At 36.3% G+C, this 20,704-nt stretch overlaps 1 protein-coding gene across 1 annotated transcript in view; it reads right to left on the bottom strand.

Annotated features, from left to right (window-relative positions):
* The window catches only part of MACROD2 (mono-ADP ribosylhydrolase 2), a 2,149,518-nt gene that overhangs the window by 1,658,302 nt on the left and 470,512 nt on the right, over nt 1-20,704 (bottom strand). The window contains exon 4 of the mRNA XM_065919545.1: nt 1,037-1,066. Coding sequence (XP_065775617.1) covers nt 1,037-1,066 — 30 coding nt within the window. The remainder of the gene's footprint in view (nt 1-1,036; nt 1,067-20,704) is intronic.

Below are 20,704 nucleotides of genomic sequence, written 5' to 3'. Positions count from 1 at the left end.
ACTTACATGTGGAACCTAAAATGTGACACAACTGAACTTACCTATAGAACAGAAACAGACTCGCAGAAATAGAGGACAGACTTGTGGTTGACGACATAGAATGAGAGTGGAGGGTGGCCTGGGGGTTTAGGATGAGCATTTGCAAACATTCTGTTGCTGCTGTTTGGTCACTCAGTATGTCTGATTCTTTGCGACCCCATGAACTGTGGCTGGCCAGGCTCCTCTGTCCATGGGATTTCCCAGGCAAGAATACTGGAGCGGGCTGCCATATCTTTCTCTAGGGGGTCTTTTCGACCCAGAGATTGAACCACATCTGCTGCATCTCCTTCATTGCAGGTGGATTCTTTATCACTGAGCCACAGAGAAGCCAATAGACTATTATACATAGAATGAATAAACAAGATCTCACTATTTAGTACAGGGAACTACAATCAATATCCTGTGATACGCATAGTGGAAAAGAATATATATATATGTATTTACACACACACACACACACACACACACACACACACACACATGGAGGGCACAGCAGTCCACTCCAGTATTCTTGCCTGGAAAATCACATGGACAGAGCAGCCTGGCAGGCTGCAGTCCTTGGGGTAATGTGGAGTTGTATATGCCTGAAGCGACTTAGTGCACACACACATATATATATACACATGTATAAGTGAATCGCTCTGTGATACAGAAGAAATTAACACATTTAAAATCAACAATAATTCTTTTAAAGTGATTCTATTATCTACCATATGCGTATTTATCTCAATAGCTTACACTGCTGCTATAACTTAAGCCAAAGGTAGAAACACAAAGCTTCATGAGAAGAACAGTATTCTGCATATTTTGAAGTCAGTTAAAATAGCATTCAGGTAAACCCAAGATATTTCTGTTATGAATTATTCTCTGGAAGATTATCATTTGCATGGTTGATGAATACAACAAAATTAATTTTGTTAAAGTATCAGGGAACTTACTAATCATCTTATGGTTGGTGTAGTAATAAAATATATTTTAAGTGGTATTTAGGACTTACCACCTCCACCTCCAAGAAGACTGGCATTTGCTGTTTAAAAGAAAACAAAAAAAAATATGTTAAATAATATATTAAAATATGTTTATGCCAGAGTATTCCAAGAAAAAGTTGGTAAAGATCATGCTATACATATACACACACACATATATCACAATATGCACTTTCATATAAAGATAGATTCTTTGTTTTATGATGTATGAAAGTGTAAATATTCACTATATTTATCTCCTTTTTCTCTTCAAATGACTATTTTTACAATGTTCTTACTTCTAATAAAATAAAATACATATTATGATCCTTTTATTACCATTCTGTATCTAAATTAACCTTCTGTTTTCACCATTTTATCAAGTAGAGATATAAAAATGTTACTTAAGCAATTTCAATAATTTCAAAGGACAGTGTAACAAAAAAGTATAATGATAATTTTAATTAAATTAAACACCATCAAATAAAGCTATCTCAAGTTACCCTGCTATAAGAATGAACTTAAATAGTAACAGATTTATTCTTTTTTGCATTGATTTTTTGTTTGTGGGAAAGAAACACATTTTAAATATTTTTATAAAACAATGATTTGTCACTTCATACTCATTTATCTATTAATCTAGCCCACACAATTATAGAAGTCAAATAATAAGAAAAATATAAGACAATTCCATTTAGATTTTAAGAGGTCAAATATTCAAAAAGTTCCATGGCAATTTTTTGCTGAAGTATTAAGCAACCTTATGCCTATGATAATCTAGTCACTACAAAAGTCAGAAAACACAACTCTTGGAGCAACATAAAGTATGTAGTCATCAAGGTGACCTTCTTCGTGGAGAAATCTGAGCTACCAAAAGATTATAGAAATCATTTAAGAAGGAATACTAGGACTCTTTAACTTGAATTTTAGTGTGATGTCCACAGACCATGCACTGTCATAGTAAGAGAAGCAAATATCAGAGTGTTAATGATTTCATCAATAAAAGTGTAACATTTTAAGAATAAATGCCTATATCCATATGTGATGGTTTATTATTGCAACAATAAAGAAAACATTATAAAAAGGCATGGAGAACAAACACCTTTGAAGGTTTTCTCAATATATCAATATTAGAGCATCAAATCTCATCTCATATGATCTTCCAAGCACAGAGTCATCTATTAACAATAATAGCTGTGCTTGGCTTTCCTCAGTGCTTTCATCATAAATATGGACTGAGTAGCAACCCCATTAGTCAAACAAAACTCACTTCAGATATTACAAGTCATCTGCCACTGTGTCAACTCAGAGTCCTCAAACCCTCCTGACGTCACAGTAAAAACATGTAATATTTACCTAGATGGTATCCAGGACTTAATATTTTCCCAAAATCAAACTGTGTTGAAGTGGCAACTTGCTGAAGAGGCATGAGGAAAGATGCTACCAAGTCTTTTTTTTTTTTATGTATTTATTTTAAATGTTGCTGGCAAGTTTGAAGTTAATGGTGATTTTGTTTTGATTTAGGAGCATTTTTCATATTTTCCTTTGGTTTTATATTTTCACAATTTTCTATAAGAATTTTATTTTCTTCATGAGCATTTCCCAGTATCTTGTAGTTGAGGACTGATGTTTTGAATTGGAAGAGCGGAGAATAATAGTAAAAATAATGGTTCTGAAGCCATACAGTCCTGAGTTCAAACTTGCCTCTGACACTCCTCAATTCAAAAACATCTGACCTCAGGATCATCTCAGAACTGCTGTGTGTATATAAGGCCATTTTTCTTTTTCTTTCCCCGAAAAGCTATTGTTAAGCCAATAGTGTTCTTGCTTTTATTTTGAAGCTTTGATGTTTGGGGCATTCTCGGCCTTGCTTTGTCTTACGGCTTATAGCATGTTAACATTACAGCAAAAAGTGAAGAGGAACTAGAGAGCCTCTTGACGTGAAAGAGGAGAGTGAAAAAACTGGCTTAAAATTCAACATTCAAAAAACAAATTAGTTTTTTTAATTGGAGGCTAATTACTTTACGATATTATAGTGGTTTTTGCCATACATTGACATGAATCAGCCATGGGTATACATGTGTCCCCATCCTGAACCCCCCTCCCACCTCCCTCCCCATCCCATCCCTCAGGGTCATCCCAGTGCACCAGCCCTGAGCACCCTGTCTCATGCATCGAACCTGGACTGGTGATCTATTTCACATATGATAATATACATGTTTCAATGCTATTCTCTCAAATCATTACCAATTCTATCTTGGGTCCATAACCTTTAGTGGATGGGGGAAATTTCATGATGTCTATTGGCAAACCCAAACACTTTCTTAAAAATCTTAGCTACATGCATTTTTAAAACTGCATGGCATTTCACACTTCTGCTGATTTTTTATTTTTAAATCTGACTGAGAACTCCTTCCTTGTCTATAGGTTTTCCAGATCCCTGAAACTCCATCTGTTGTCCTCCAATTTATACATATTCATTCATAAAGAAAAATTTATTTCCAACAACAAACAATAGTAATGAAGAGTAGCTTTACACTCAAATTATCATGCCCAGAATCACAATAACACAAATATAACCTATTTTTCCCCAATGTTTTGCTTAATAAAGGTAGAGTTTGCCTGTTTGGAGAGCACAGACCAAGTCCCATCTGTTTAATCAGGCACTTGTCCAATAGATGTGGGTGGATGAGTGGGAGTAGGTGTAGGAACTGGAATCCCAGGCTTGGAGGACCATCAAGCCCATTTATCTCAGATGTGTGCTCATCTATAGATGAGCATTTCTGGTTACACTTTTAACATCAACATAGAAATATTTCATAAAATTGTGGCATCTACAAAGTGCACAATCATTTTTAAGATAATTTCATATGCATTACCATTCATGTAATACATTCTTAATCTAAGCTGCTTAAATATATTCAAATCAAATTCAAAGCAATTCTAATAACTATAATCCCAATAATGATTTATCTAAAGAATCCATCAAATTTAAGTCTATTTTATGAACTTCTGTTCTCTAAAAATTAAAAAATAAAATGCTTTTTCTTCAGTAAAAGTGACATGCATGCGTGCTCAGTCACTTCAGTCATGTCCAATTCTTGTAACCCTCTGGACTATAGTCCACAAGGCTCCTCTGTCCATGGGATTCTCCAGGCAAGAATACTGAAGTGGGTTGCCATGCCCTCCTGCAGGGGATCTTCCCAACCCAGGGATCAAAACCACATCTCCTGCATTACAGGTGTGCTCCTTGCCGCTGAGCCACAGGGGTAAAAGTGGCAAAAGTGACATAACTGTAGGCAAATAAAAGTGAATCTTTATTATGATTTCTATTATTCTGTCTTTACAAAGCACCCTATATGTAATATAACTGATTTTCAACATTTATCGATCAGATGTATTAAATGCATTTCTTCCATTTCACAGAAGTGAAAATGACTTTTGTGTGTCTGAAATTAACAGTTGTTTAACTCCGGGAGTTGGTGATGGACAGGGAGGCCTGGTGAGCTGCGATTCATGGGGTCACAAAGAGTTGGCCATGACTGAGAGACTGAACTGAACTGAACTGAATTTTTACTTAATTACTTCCAATAAATTGATGTATATCCCAATTAGATAGGAAGTTCTTAAAGATAAGATTTGAGTTTAACAGTTTGGTCTGCATTTAATAAGCTCTCAATATGTGTTTTCTAATAGTCAGATAATTGGCAGATTTAATCCCTTTTCTTTATTGACAGAGAAGGCAGGTTTTGTTTACTGAAGTGTCTAGAAAGAGAAAACTTTGGTCCTTTTTCTTTTTGTAAAATCAAAGTCGGTAAGGAAACTCCTATACTTTATTTAGAAATAGTGATTAATAATATAGAAAACTGAAACTCTCATAACATTATTTTTTTTATTTATTATTTACTTTACAATATCATATTGATTTGCCATACATTGACTTGAATCCTCCATTGGTGTACATGTGTTCCCCATCCTGAACCCCCCTCCCACCTCCCTCCCCATCCCATCCCTCTGGGTCATCCCAGTGCACCAGCCCTGAACACCCTGTCTCATGCATCAAACCTGGACTGGCAATTCATTTCACATATGATAATATACATGTTTCAATACCATTCTCCCATATCATCCCGCCCTCGCCCTCTCCCATAACATTATTAACCAACTATACTTCAATATAAATTAAAAAGTTTTAAAAAGAATGTATGAAATATGTTTATATATTTACGTCCCTATCTAAGTCCCTTGTTGGAGGGAATTTTGAATATGCCTCTTGTTATTCCTTGAGTTTCCATCAAATGGAAAAAGGAACTAAGAAAGCGTGAAGTTGATAAGCATGATGCTACTGCGTCCAGAATAATATTTAAAAATGGCTTCTCTGAGCATGCCAGTATCATGGCTTAGCTGATCAAAGCACCTGTCTATTGAACAGAAGATCCTGGGTTCAAATCCCAGAAGTGCCTGGGACAGTATATTACTGAACTTCCTAGGTGTGCCGTGGTAAAGAATCCACCTACCAAGGCAGGAGATGCAAGAGACACAGGTTTGATCCTTTGTCAGTAGATCCCCTGGAGTAGGAAATAGAAACCTCCATTTTGCTGAGCATGCTTCCTAGATAACCAGCACTAACTTCTTTCATATTTTCCTAAATAAAATGCCCCTGTTACCAGAAGAGGTAGAGGAAAAAAATCAAGCTACAGTAATTGTCTCAAAGATCAATTCAATGAGAAACTAAAATAAACCATTACAAATTAATGAATCTGTCTATTATAGTTTTTACTCCCACAATAACAACTCAGTGAAATGAATAGTTTCACTACTTAGAAAGTAAAAACAGCACTGAACATAAAATGAGTAAGAGTTACCAAAATCTAATTTCAAGTGACAAATGTGGATAATCTATTTATTATACCCTAAGCAAATGATTATTTTTTGAAGTTTATGAGAAACAGCTTTCTTCCATTTAAACTAGGTTTTGATTTTTCTAATTAAAACTATCAAATTATACACAAGTGTGAATATTCATTATAAAATTATCAAAACCAAAAAGTAATTAAATACAAAGCAGGAATCTTTATCATGGGATAATTAGCCTACATGAAAAATAATCATGGTAATTGACATTAGCATCACTCTTTTTGGTTTTCTCAAGATATAAATGGAATATTACACTACAGTCAGTTCAGTTCAGTTGCTCAGTAGTACCCGACTCTTTGCCATCCCACGGACTGCAGCACGCTACTCTACAACACTACAGTAGTCTTCCTTTAAAAAAATTCCTAAGTGACCCTCTTCTACATGTGCGTGTCCTTTTAAGAATATAATGATAATCAAATTGTGGATCAAATGATGAAAAATACAATTACTATATATGCAGTCATGTCACTGGAGGTTCCTAGATGCAAAATAGGCCCTGACATTATTAAAAACCCAAGACAAAGCTTTAATTTATTATATACTTAAAACACTATTCCTCCTAAGATGTCAAAATCCTTTTCAGTCTACATAAGGTAATAAAAAGGATACTGAACTAAGAACTGAGAGCCAGATAACCCCTATTTTAACTCTACTTCAGTAACTAAATAGCAGGTGAATGGAGGAAATCATAGTCAAAACTCTTACTTTTCTTCTTCTGTTTGGAAACTTAGAATCAATCAGGGATGGCAAACAGGTTTTAAACAATTCAGATTCATTAATCACGAGAATATACCTGCACCTCTGATTGGAGAAGGATTCTGAGGCTAACCCCAGGCTCTGCTGAAAACAGAGCCATGATTAATTAACGTTAGTCATGGTCAGAGAAAGATAGGAAGAATAAAAAGGCAGCACACATGACATATATTGAGCACCTCTGGATTTGAGGACTTCTTTTAGATTTGACAGTTTTAATGTAATCAAATTTGATTCAACAATCTTGAAAAACAAAACTGCTAACCTAGTATGTACCATCATTGTACCTTAACATGGATAATAGCTCCTGTGTTTCCAAGTCTGAAATAATTCAGTCTGTGAAACAGTCCACAGCTGGGTGAAGCAACCCATGTCCACTGTGAGTCAAACTGGCCTGATAAGTGTTTGGAACATTTTTTTTATTTCACTTGCCCAGTAATTTCTATTATCTGTACTTAGTAATTGTTTATTTTCCCACTCCATTTCTACTACTCCACCCAAGACTATCTGTCAAATAAGCAACAGCCTGAGAGACTAGTCTTTAAACATTGATTAAATCTATTTGTTCAGGGTTTTTGTTTGCCTTTCATCATTATAAAGAAAATTATAGTTGCTTTCATCCTGACAGGATCCTGACCACCTCGTTTAGCTTATTTATTCTGCTTTCTTATTACAACAGAGCACATGGGATGTCAAAATGATTGTTGGCAAAAAACTTCCCCAGGGGCTCTACCTAAAACACCACTTTGTTCACAACATGTTATCCTAGAAAATAAAAAAGCCAAAATATCACCCTTTAGAATGGCACACATCATAGTCCCTTGATTTTGAAATTCAAAGTAGGAAGGGCTAAAAACACCTGTTAAGATGAAAATCCTAAGCACGTGCATGACTCTAGAACCATTTTATACAGGGAGCAACCAACTCAACTGACAGCTGTGGAAATACAATCTACACAGACAAATATAGCTATCAATTTGGCAACAGCACCCTGTTAATGCTTTCCCAGATTTACACCTTCAACAAAATCAAGCCTGCCACAAGTTTGGGGCAATGGTATAATTTCCCTCCTTGAAGCTCACAGGGAGAGAAAATTAATAGGCTTAACTATTTCACATGTATAAACCAGGCATAAACACACGATGGATAATTTACATGTTATACAATGCAGAATTCAAAAGAATTATTCCAGGGTCTGTGTGGGTTGAATAAACTGCAATCCACCTTGAAGTCAAAAATAGAATACAGTAAGTCCTACTATGGATAAATAGATGGAAGGGCATCAGGAATTGGAAAACTTACTTGAGAGTATTAATGAATGAAACAAAATGTAATTATTCTTGTTGAACTATAGGGAAGGAGCTAGAGTTGTCCTGTTTTGCAAATATGATGTCACCAGCTATCACTCTGGGTGCTTGGGGACTTCTAGGAATACTGCAGCATGGAAATAAAACTACTTATTTTGTCCAACTCCTTCATTTTACAAAACTGGAAAGATAAAGAGGATCAGAGATGTTAGGTAACTTGTCTAGGATCAGGCCTAGGAGAAGATCCTAGGATCCACTATACAATATTGCCAGTTTCAAATTGGAAATATATATACACATACATATGTGTATATGATTGTTGTTGTTTGTTTGTTCCTCTGAAATTACACTCAAAGATGGTAACAGAATGCAATGTGTATGGGGTCTACCAAATGTTACCCTATTAAAGATCACCTAACTTAACTGCTAAAGAATAAACTAAAGAATCGGCGGTTTCTACAGCTTCACAGTTCAATACAGAAATAAAGAGGAATCAGTGCAAGCTTCTATTAATGCATACAGTCATCCTTCTTGACACTGTGATCTGAATCAGTTGTAATTTTGAGAATGATAACACTGGCTCAGTTACAAAAATGGGATTACTCGAGTAACCCAATCTGGGCTTTCCAAAGAGTGAACAAGCATGTCTAAACAGGGGGCTGGGGGAAAGAGTTCAAATGTACTTTAGCGTTGTAATTGTAATGATACCAGACACTTGAAAAGAAGTTTTTAACTTGTCTTTCACAAGGAAGATTTTGAATGCAAATGAACTCTCAATTTGAAAAACAGAAGATGCACTTATTTGAGGGAATATGATACACTTTATCCTAATGAAAATATAAGCCTGAACATGCACTCTCATTTATACACTTCTCAGAAAGACTAATTCGTTTTAACAAAACCAGACAGTACCTTTTTTTAAAAAACTGTTTTACATAGTTTCTTTATTTCATCTTTCTTATAATATTAAGGAATCTTTATTTCTCCCTGATAATGAAACAGCAAATGAGTTTTTACAAAAGGTATATTTTAGCTTATATTTTAATTTAAACCAATAAGACAAAAGAATAATTTTGTCATAGTAAATAAATTGAAAGCTTGATACAGAGAACCTCAAATTTAAAGGATTGGGGTTAAAAGAAAGGAATAGGATTGCTACCTTGAGAACACTTATGAAGCTGTAATATCCATGAACGTAAATGCCATACTTGTTGGTATCAACAGTACCATATACAGTTCTTAGTAAAGAGTAGGGACTGAATAATTACCTCTTAAAAACACAACTAAGAGAATGAATGTAAGACAGGGGAATGAGAGAGAGGGGAAAGGGAAAGTCATATTTTGGGGACAGATGAAAGAGCTACAATAATGCATAATGGCTCTTTCACAATTTCACAGCAAAGTGAGGCTATGCCAGGAGGGAGCCAAACAGATTGAGGCACAATTCCAGACTCTATCATTGTCCTTGAGAAAGTTGTTAAAACTCTAATTGATTATCTAATCGCTTGTATTAATCAGCCAGTTGGTAAACTAATGGTCATGGTACAGGTGAGCTGAGAGGTTTAAGAGTGATAAACTACGTATGCTGAGGCACAGTGATGTCAGTTCCCTATCCAAGACCCTGATTACAGTGCTGCTTCTGGAAGACATACTAGAGGCTAACATAAAAACCTCCACTAATAGTGGGGACTTAGTAAAAGCATTCAGACTAATCCTTACTTTGCAGGGAGCAGGGCCATGTTCATCATAGAGAACTACTGTCCTCTATCCTCTCTCCAGTTCTGGGCTGTGCCCTCACCAGAGTTTTGGGATGCAAGAAGAACTTCTGCACAAATGAGACTGAGGAAGAAGGGTATCTCCAAATTACAAATATATTTAAGTCTGCCTTTGGGTTTAGGTCAATTTAAAAATACATTTATATGTTCGTAAAGAAAATGGATGACATTATTGTACATATCATAACACTTTCGTCTTCTAGACTATTTTGATGATTTAGTTTTAAAATAATGTTACTTTATGGCAGATAATTTCTATTTACTCTTCAAGACCCACTCGATACAGCTACCCCTGTTTTCTGCCCAAAGTGATTTAACTATACAAATGGCATCAATGGGTCCTCTGGCTCTTGTGAGTTCAGTCAATAGGGAGTCCTTGGAGTAGCTGGTGGGAGAGTTGAGAATGAGTTGCAGGTATTTATTTTCCTGGTTCTCTTCCTGTAAGCTTATCTTGGCCTGACAATGTCCCTTGAATAAAGGTCATTTAGATCATAACATGACTTCCTCTCCTTTTGAGTTCTGATACGTCTCCCTCTACTTATCTCTTTGAGCTTAGAGTTGGAACAGCTGTGCCGTTGGTAGCCTTTGGTTCGTGAACAACCCCTTGAGTTTCTCCTATACCATGTATATCTCCAACCTGTGTACTTATTCCTCTTATAAAAAAGCTGTACTTGAAGTAACCTAATTTGACTGTGCCAAGGTTCCTGTTGAGAATTTGATTGAACAGATATGGTTTATACAAACTGGTCACAAGTGAAGGCTACCCTAAATCACACACCTCTTCCCAGACTAACTTTCTTAGTGAGAATGGTTTAGGGAATAATCAATAAAGTAGTTTTCCTTATTAATTAAAAATATAAAATTTCTAAAAATTAAAAAAAAAATTTTAAAACATAATGAAATTTCCCTTGTGGTCCAGCAGTTAAGACTCCATGCTTCTACTGCAAGGGGCATAGGTTTGATCCCTGATCAGGGAACTAAGATTCTGCATGCCACAGTTCAGTTCAGTTCAGTCACTCAGTCGTGTCCCTTTCTTTGCGACCCCATGGACTGCAGCATGCCAGGCCTCCCTGTCTATCACCAACTCCTGGAGTTTACCCAAACTCATGTCTATTGAGTCAGTGATGCCATCCAACCATCTCAACCTCTGTCATCCCCTTCTCCTACCTTCAGTCTTTCCCAACATCAGGGTCTTTTCTAAAGAGTCACTTCTTTGCATCAGGTGTCCAAAGTATTGGAGTTTCAGCTTCAGCATCAGTCCTTCCAATGATATTCAAGACTGATCTCCTTTAGGATGGACTGGTTGGATCTCCTTGCAGTCCAAGGGACTCTCAAAATTCTTCTCCAACACCACAGATCAAAAGCATCAATTCTTCAGTGCTCAGCTTTAATTATAGTGCAACTCTTACATCCACACATGACTACTGGAAAAACCATAGCCTTGACTAGACAGACTTTTGTTGGCATGCTGCAAGGTGTTGCCAAAATGTTTTTATAAAAAGAAATACTCATTTGAACACGTGGTAGTTTAGTCGCTAAGTCATGTCTGACTCTTTTGGGACCCTATGGATTGCAGCCTGCCAGGGATCTCTGTCCACAGAATTTCCCAGGCAAGAGTACTGGAGTGGATTGCTATTTCCTTCTCCAGGGGATCTTCCCAACCCAGGAATCAAATCCAGGTCTCCTGCATTGCAGGCAGATTCTTTACCAACTGAGCTACAAGAAAAGTCCATTTGAACACGTGAATTAACACATTTTATAAACAATCTCAACTCCTGTTATGTTCTATTCTTTTCCATACTTTCCTCCATGTTCATATAAATATATACACATAATTGAATCTTCCTGGGATTATTGTTTAAAAACCAACGAATTCTACTATAAAAATTATTGCATTATAAAATTGTGCTATATAAAATTATTGTACTATAAAAATTATTGTGCAACCTAATTTTCTAATGTATCAATAGATCAAGGGCTGTAGCTGATAAGGAGTACATCAAGGCTGTATAATGTCACACTGCTTATTTAATTTATATGCAGAATACATCATGCAAAATGCTGGGCTGGATGAAGCACAAGCTGGAATCAAGATTGCTGAGAGAAATATCAATAACCTCAGATATGCAGATGACACCACCCTTATGGCAGAAAGTGATGAAGTATTAAAGAGCCTCTTGATGAAAGTGAAAGAGGAGAGTGAAAATGTTGGCTTAAAACTTAACATTCAAAAAACAAAGATCATGGCATCTGGTCCCATCACTTCATGGCAAACAGATGGGAAAAAAATGGAAAGAGTGACAGACTTTATTTTTTGGTATCCAAAATCACTGCGGATCATGGTGACTGAAGCTGTGAAATTAAAAGACACTTGCTCCTTGAAAGAGAAAAAAGCTATGACCAACCTAGACAACATATTCAAAAGTAGAGACATTACTTTGCCAACAAAGGTTCATCTAGTCAAGGCTATGGTTTTTCCAGTGGTCATGTATGTATGTGAGAGTTGGACCATAAAGAAAGCTGAGTGCCAAAGAATTGATGCTTTTGAACTGTGGTGTTGGAGAAGACTTTTGAGAGTCTCTTAGACTGCAAGGGGATCAAACCAGTCAATCCTAAAGTAAATCAGCCCTAAATATTTATTGGAAGGACTGATGCTGAAGCTGAAACTCTGATACTCTGGCCACCTGATGCAAAGAACAAACTGGAAAAGACCCTGATGCTGGGAAAGACTGAAGGAAGGAGGAGAAAGGGACGACAGAGGATGAGATGGTTAGATGGCATCACTGACTCGATGGACATGAGTTAGAGCAAGCTGTGGGAGTTAGTGTTGCACAGGGAAGCCTGGCATGCTGCAGTCCATGGGGTCACAAAGAATGGGACATGACTGAGCAACTGAACTGAACTAGTCTAATAAAATAATTTATGATATACTATAATTTTCACAAATTTGAGTGAAACCACTCCCTTATTGATGGGCACTAAGGTTTTTTCCAGTTCTGCCATTATAGAAAAATCTCTAGTAAAAATCATTATATGTGTGTATTACTACATATTGATGCTTCTATCCTATAGAGCAATTCCTCCAAAGTATTTATAGATAAAAGAAGATATGCATTTTTCAAACTTAAGAGTTTAATAATTATTAAAACTTGCATATTAAAATAAGTCAAAAATAGCAAAAATATGACATTCACAAGTATACCCTGGGAAGCACCTAAAACCTTAATAATCAGAAGCAAAATGTCTTCACATGCAGATGAGTTTCACTGCACTGTTTCTGATTTAAATGTAAAATACATCAGTGAAAGTTTCTCACTTACACCTGAAAAGATTTTCAGTCTGAATTTCTGATTGATTTCAAATATATAAATTTTAAAATGGCCTGTTTTTAATGTAAAAATAATAAATCCATCTCAACTGATGGTGAGCCTCTTTAAGCACTTTCTTTTCAGGTTTACTAGACACAAACCATGATAGGTCTTGAACTTCAAAGCAAACTAAAAACTTGGCTAGAAAAGATTAGAAAGTACCTCTACTTTCTAATTAAATTATTGGCAGATTTAAAGTGTACTTTGGAATTTTAAAGATAAAGAAATGCAATAGATATTAACTCATTAGAAAGGGATGGAAGGGATATTGATCAAAAACACAAAGAAATGTAAGAATGCTTCAGTTCAGTGTGGATTTCAAAGCTAAGTACGGCTATTACTTTTCTAAACTGTTGTAGTGTATGAGAACTTTCTCCAGCAAGGTCAATTCTACTTACGTGATATTAAAGAAAATTCAATAAAGCTATGTTTTCATCTACCAATCTAACCATATCATTTTAAAGCAATATGCTTCCTCCAGTTCGGTGAAGTCTCATTATACAGCTAAAGTGTGCAGGTGACGGAGGAGCTGACCCAGCTTTCCACTGATCCTCATGTAACACTTGGATCATAAAGTAACTCTGATCTAACTACTTGCACCAAATGTGGCCTTGTGACATGATCAACTTATGAAAATTTTAAAATTAGCTCTTGTATGTTTCATTTCTATGAGAAAGTCATGCTCTGAATCACCAAGCCAGTGGACAGCTGACACACACTTTAGTAACCTTACCAAGATAGAAAATATGCCCATTATCACAACCAACTTAAATAATATATAAATAGATCATGATGACAATTTTCTAAGCATCTATTATTTATTAGGAACTGTTTGAGAGTCAACCTGTATGGTATCTGTCATCTTTTAAACAGTATTGCAAAATGGAATTTTACTTTTCCTATAACATATGAGGAAATGAAGGCTATAATGACACTAAATTGCCACAAAGTTTTGAGCTAGTAAGTTAGTATTCAACACAATATATGAACCTCCTAATTAAACATCTAACCAATTATCTTTATAGCAAGCCAGATTCTCTCTTAAGGAATCATTTCATTTCTCCCATATTATTTCAAAATACACGGATATTCAATACCCATGATAAACAATGAATTCAAATAACACCAATGTCAAGGTAGTATCACTAGTTTTTTAATCTAATTAGTGACCAGAATGGACAGTATTTACATACATGATACAACTTAAAGTTAAAAAAATTAAATATCTTTACCTATATTTTCTCTATGTCACTTACTAGCACTAGTACAATATTCAGTCATTTAGATCACATAAAACCTGAAGGGAAAACTCACATTTAATGTCCTGATAACACTAAAAGGTGGCATTCAAAACCATGAAAATTCTCAGTATTTTAGGCAACATGAACAAAAATATACACATTGCCATCAATGAAGGTATTTATTTCTTAATTAACAGACTTTTGACTTGAGCTCAGTTAAATTTATCAAAACAGTAATAATACATTAACATTTGGCTTTCACCAAGTAAATGCAAACTGGTTAACCTAAGATTTTATATACTTATAGTGAAACACATAAAGTGAAAATAAATATATGCTTTTATTTGTCCTAAAGTTTCTATCACTAGCACTCCTCACCTTGGAATTTAGGATTATAAATTAAAGAATAATTTTGATAACTCAAGGTAAAAAATTATGATCTTTCTCCCTTCTAAATTAAATTACATATCTTAATAACTCTATTTCAGATTATGGCTGCCTTCTTCAATGTGCAAAAAAATTGTTGCTCAAGGACTTAATAAATATATTATTATGCTTATGCAAATTACAAGCATCAAAAAACTCCTCTGAAACACAGAAAAATAAAACGTTATCAACATCAACTTAATCATTTACCAAAAGATCCTCTTTTTTCTGTACACAGGAGACAAGTTATAATTTGCATGCTGTTTATATCAAAAAATACCAATTACTTTTGTTATAACAGTTCCATCAGGCCAGCTGTGGATTCTATAATAGAGATTAGTTTTATTCTGGTGCACTGAAAAACACTAATATTAATCTCAGGCAAAAGTATTATCATTGGTGAGATGCTGATTACTGAATGCAGAGGCTTTTAAAAATTATTATTACTTAACAAATCTCACGGGAGAACCAAAACATACTTATTGAAAATAGTTATAGTTCCAACGTCACTCTGAGATATACAAACAAATATCAGGAACAGAAGAGAAGCAGCAACAGTTAAACAAAGAACATGTAGGTGGTATTCCACTGGCAATGGATTTGGGGTCTACCAGAAAAGTATTTAACATCAATCCAAATTGCATGAGTAATTGGTTATATAATTGTGGGCAGGTCACCTAGACCTCTGTGCCTCATTTAACACTTATAAATATAAGTTATAATTTAATTCTTTAACAACCGTCTGTTAAGGAGACACTATGTGTGAATGCTCTGGGATAAGCGTTGAGAATAAATAGAAAGTAAAATAGACACACTAAATAACTACAGATAAATAAATCTATAAATTATAACTATTATAATATAATTAATGCATTTAATATTTAAATATTAGAATCTATTAGAATGACGCTGAAGTAAGAAAAATAGTTTTACAAGTTAATGGTACTTTATGATATTGTGTGTGTGTGCGTGTGTTCAGTCTTGTCCGATTCTTTGTGACCCCAAGGACTGTACACCACCAGGTTCCTCCGTCCATGGGATTCTCCAGGCAAGAATACTGGAGTGGGTTGCATGCCCTCTTTCAGGGGATCTTTCTGACCCAGATATCAAACCATGTCTCTCGAGTCTCCTGCATTGGCAGGTAGGTTCTTTACCACTAAAGCCACCTGGAAAGTCCCATTTTATGGTGCTATATTTTCCAAAATTTTGTCTTCTTAGACTTCCAGTTCAGATAAGATGGCATATATTTGTTTCTTTCTGTTCCTCTTCCTTCCCACTTGCTCCCTAATTACAGCTATAAATGCTGAAAACAAATACAAGAGGCAACCAAAGAAAACCTCCGAAAAGTGTAAGGAGGGAGGTGAACTGGTCAGAGACTCCCAGACAGGAAGAATAATCGAGGTGCAAGGTATCTTACTTCCTCCCACCTAAAGGAAGAAGGCAATCCAGGCCCAGCATCTCTTGACAGAACCTAGCAACAGAAGGCAGTGCAGATAGATTCCCTCTTCCCTGGATCAACAGAAGCCTTACTGACAATAAGCCTTCAATAAAAGTGCTCTCCTCCTCCTGGCCTGAGACTCTCCCCCTACAGCAAGAGACACTGGATGGTTGAGGGGTACCAGTAAAGAGGACCCTGCAGCAAGCACCCAGACCAGGAAGGCTTATCATCCACCACGAGCAGGGGACATCTGCCACAACACGCTCTGGCTCAGGAAGTGCTTTTCTTCCCACTAAGCCAGAGACTCTTTCTCCCACTTAAACATCCAGGGAGAAGTTGGGCAGAGGAAAGCTGGCCAGAGGGATGCCCACCAAAAGAAGCAGGCAGACCCCAAAGCACTCTACTCTGTCAGGCCAGAGGCTCCCCTTTTCCCATTTAGAAGCACAAGGAAATTCCTTCTGCTCACTTAGGCAGAACCAGTAGGGACCCCTGGGAGCCCCACCTATTCCAGTTACAGCAAACCAAAAGCATAACTTCATAAAGGCCATGAAAACTAAGTTGTCATTGGAGCTAGAGCCTACTATGGTAGTCCAAGACCGGTGAACTAAACCTAAATAGAGTCAGTTCCTATTAACACTAAAGATTTAAGTAGGAGCTTGCTTCTCCTAAAATGAACACAGCCTCAGGAATCCATGGGACAAAACAATATATCCAAGAGCCTGGAAAGGAAGAGAGTAGGGCCAATGGATTATCCAGAGAAGGAACGACTGAAAACTTCACAGATTTGATGAAAAATACAAACCAATAGATTCATGAGGTGAATTCCAAATAAGATAAACCCAAAGAAATCCATGCAAAGACACACCATAATTAAACTTCTGAGAACTAAAGACAAAAAAAAAAAAAATCTTGAAAGCAGTCAGAGAGAAATACAAAACACAACCTATAACCTTTAGGGGGATGTCAGTTCAAATGACAGGTGAGCTGGTGGACTCGCCAGGGACTATCTCAGCTAAAAAGAGTTACCTCACCTAGGTCATGCTCCCTTCCTCAGGGGCTCACACCTCATAACTTGAGAGTGTAAAAGACTGGTCCCATGTCCAATAATTGATCCACATGAGAATATTAAGGCTCAGCCCTTGCGCCAACTCAAGACAACTCTGAAGGGCTACCTCAGCTCCCCAGATGTCCAGCTCAGGGCCCTTTTGAAAATGTACCATAGTTCAGCTTCTTCCCTATTCAGTTTTGCTTGCTTCCCCTTTCGTCTACAATTTTTATGTTTTTTGTTTGTTTGGTTGTTTTTTAATCCCTAGGATGCTTCCCAGTAAGCATCCTGCTCGTTAATCTCTATCTGAGTCTGCTTCTTGGAGGACTCAGCCTGTGATAGAAGTCATGGAGGCAGGTGACAGTGGGCAGACCAGAGCGTGCTCACGAGGCATTCATCACTAAACGGAGTGGGCCTCTGACCACCAACCGTTAGAGGCTCTTCTTTGAATGTGGGCAGCTGACACCTCTTGGCCCTTAGCTTTAGGTCTTGGTGTTCTACTCCAGGACAACAAGAAAAGTATCTCCCAACATTTTATTATATTAGTCTAGTTTGAACCTTCAATAATGGATATTAAGTGCAGTTTTAAATTAAAATTCAAATCATTCCATTTTTACATTCTATATCAAACCTCCAATAAATACAATTCAAATAAATAAAATATACCATTAATGATAATGGTGCTAGATCATGAAGTCAATGTTGAAGCAAATGAGAGACAGTGTAAAATATTCTGAAATTTCTTTATTAAAAATGTTTTAAATATCCTGGGAAAAAAATAGACCTATACAAATTTGTGAAGTGGAAGCAAAGAAGCAAATTTCTGAACACAAAACTACGGTATTCTTATAGTTCTAAATAATGTAAATATCAAGAGCCTGATGATTCCTATGTAAATCCTTACATTATAACTTTAAAATTTCAGTCTATTAACAGTTTACCTTTTACTCAATCAGTACTGCTGTGATGGCCAAAAGAATTTGCCAAAATCATCTCACAGACCACTCGCTTTCTTATAGAACTCACTGCTCTCCAGGTATAGAGTTATCACAATCCATTCCTCAATTGATCCCAACGTTTAAATTTGTTGAGCAAGCTCCCTAGAATGTCAAGGCTTCCTGTTCAACATGCGATAGCGCCCTCTCCCCGTGCGTCTGAACTCCTGGTAACTTAGTGAACGCTATATGCCAGGTCCTTTCAGCAGCCAAATTCTGTCCAGCCCTAAAAATCCCCTTCCGTCTTCTTAGTTCTTGGGCACGAAGAGTCACTGAAGAAGGATTATTCTGACTATAATTCTCATTGCATATCAGTCACGTCTATCTCCTCCATGGTACTTGAGGGACTGACAGTCTCAATGATTGTTCAGCCTGAGCAAAGTGACTCAACCCACAGACAACTGGTAATGATTCTGCCACTGACACGATGGACAGACACAGCCAGTGACATCTCATTTAATATGTTAATGAAGAACAAAAGCAAAGTGGATTAACTAAATAAATGGGAACAGACAATCTAATATGGTCTAATCTACTTATCCTTCTTACTAATAAATGTTTACTTTATTAAGAAAAAACACATTCAATGTTTTTCTTATCCATACCTTATTCATCTTTGGCAGAATCAGAGTATGACCAAGAAACAACTCAAAAATCAGGTCATGGAAGAGAAAAGGTAATGAATGAAGGTCCCTATGTGATCAACAGACTGATTTGTTGGTCAGGAATCAAATCTAGGTAGCAATGAGGTTTCGTAATACTGGGAAAACATCAATAAAAGAACTTGAACCAGCAATATATTTTATTTCCATTTCTAGACACTAGCTGGAATAAACCTAGCCTCAATAATTTGTTTTGTAAAGTAAAAGTTAAAAAAAAATTTTTTTTTTAAATAGGGGTTGCTGTTGTTTAGTCACTAAGTCATGACTGACTCTTTTGCAACCCCACGGACTGTAGCCTGCTAGGCTCCTCTGTCCATGGGATCTCCCAGACAAGAATACTGGAGTGGGGTGCCATTTCCTTTTCCCAATTCAGGGTTCGAACCACGTCACCTGCATTGGCAGGCGGATTCTTTACCACTGAGCCACCTGGGAAGCCCCTTTAAAATAGAGGAGTAAACTCCAAAAGGATATGACAGACACATTCAGCAGTTGGTTCAATCTGGCTATACTAAAGTTGTTACTTATAACTTTTAAAACCTTTTTTGAAAACTTTGACTTAACTAGTGACATGGTTTTTCTTTCATTCAATTTGATCATCAAATTCCAAACTATGGGAAGGAAACTTTTTACCACAATGCCCTAACCTACCTCTCTAGCCTCATCATCCCACCCTCCTAGCCCCTTAGACCTTCCAGACCCAGACTGTGTGCATGTGTGTGTACACACACTCTCAGACTCACACACTTACACAAACAACCGAGTCTCCTGTCAATCAGAGTTAATCCACCAGAACCACCAATTACAAGGCCCGTTCATCACCTCACAACTTAGGATGAGCCATCCTGCCGTCTTCATTCCCTGGGCAGACTTCTATTGAACCTCTAGGATCCACTTCCAACGCCATTTCCTTTGAGACACATTAGCCGATTCCTCCACGCACAGACACTCCTCTTCTGAAGGTCCGTGGCATGGAAACAAGTTTTTCTGCAGCATTTCTACAATTTACAATTTACAATTTGCTGCTTTTCTGGGTTCTACTCCATTATACTATGAACTTGCCAAAGGCAAGAATTATGATATATTCATATCTTTTTACCCAGTGCTGCCATCAATAAGAGAGGTTATCGCTCAGTTTAGGGTTGTAAGGATTAAAAAAGAAAATTAACTAAAGCACTAAGCAGCACATATAAAGGGTTCAATGTATGTTAGAAACTGTTTCTTAAGTATCAAAAATGATACCTATTCTGTAGCAAGCATTCTATAAGTATTTGGGAAATTAATAAAATAGGAACAAATGATTGTTTTTAAAATGCAAACAGACCTTAATAAAAATCAGGCAAAAAATATGAATGTGATAATCCTGCCCATTACGAAATTAAATGCTCCTTATAAGGAGTGAAAGGAACGCTTATTCCAAACAGTAATCAGTTAATGAATGATTACATACAGAGAAAAATCAAAATATTAAAATAAATGAGAATTATAAAGAAATTTATTAATCCAAAAATTAAGATTTATTGAAACCCTCCTAAATGTTAAGATTTTCTCAGTTGGTACTTAAGGGAATGCTTTTAACAACCAAACAAAGACCAGCAGTTGTCTGTCCTACAAACCCTGAAACATTTAAATCATGCTGAACATCAGAGCAAACAGAAAGAAAAGAATGCTAATCTTGCTTCTTATGAGCAAATACAGTTGATTATTCTTAAAGCCTTGATGGCCACTTTGCATATATTTTTCAAGATTACTGTAATAATTTAATCATTTCAGAAA

This window comes from Muntiacus reevesi, chromosome 2 (genome assembly GCF_963930625.1).
Source record: "Muntiacus reevesi chromosome 2, mMunRee1.1, whole genome shotgun sequence".
Taxonomy (NCBI): domain Eukaryota; kingdom Metazoa; phylum Chordata; class Mammalia; order Artiodactyla; family Cervidae; genus Muntiacus; species Muntiacus reevesi.
Note: the sequence above shows the minus strand (reverse complement) of the source record. Positions and strands in the feature narration are given on the sequence as shown.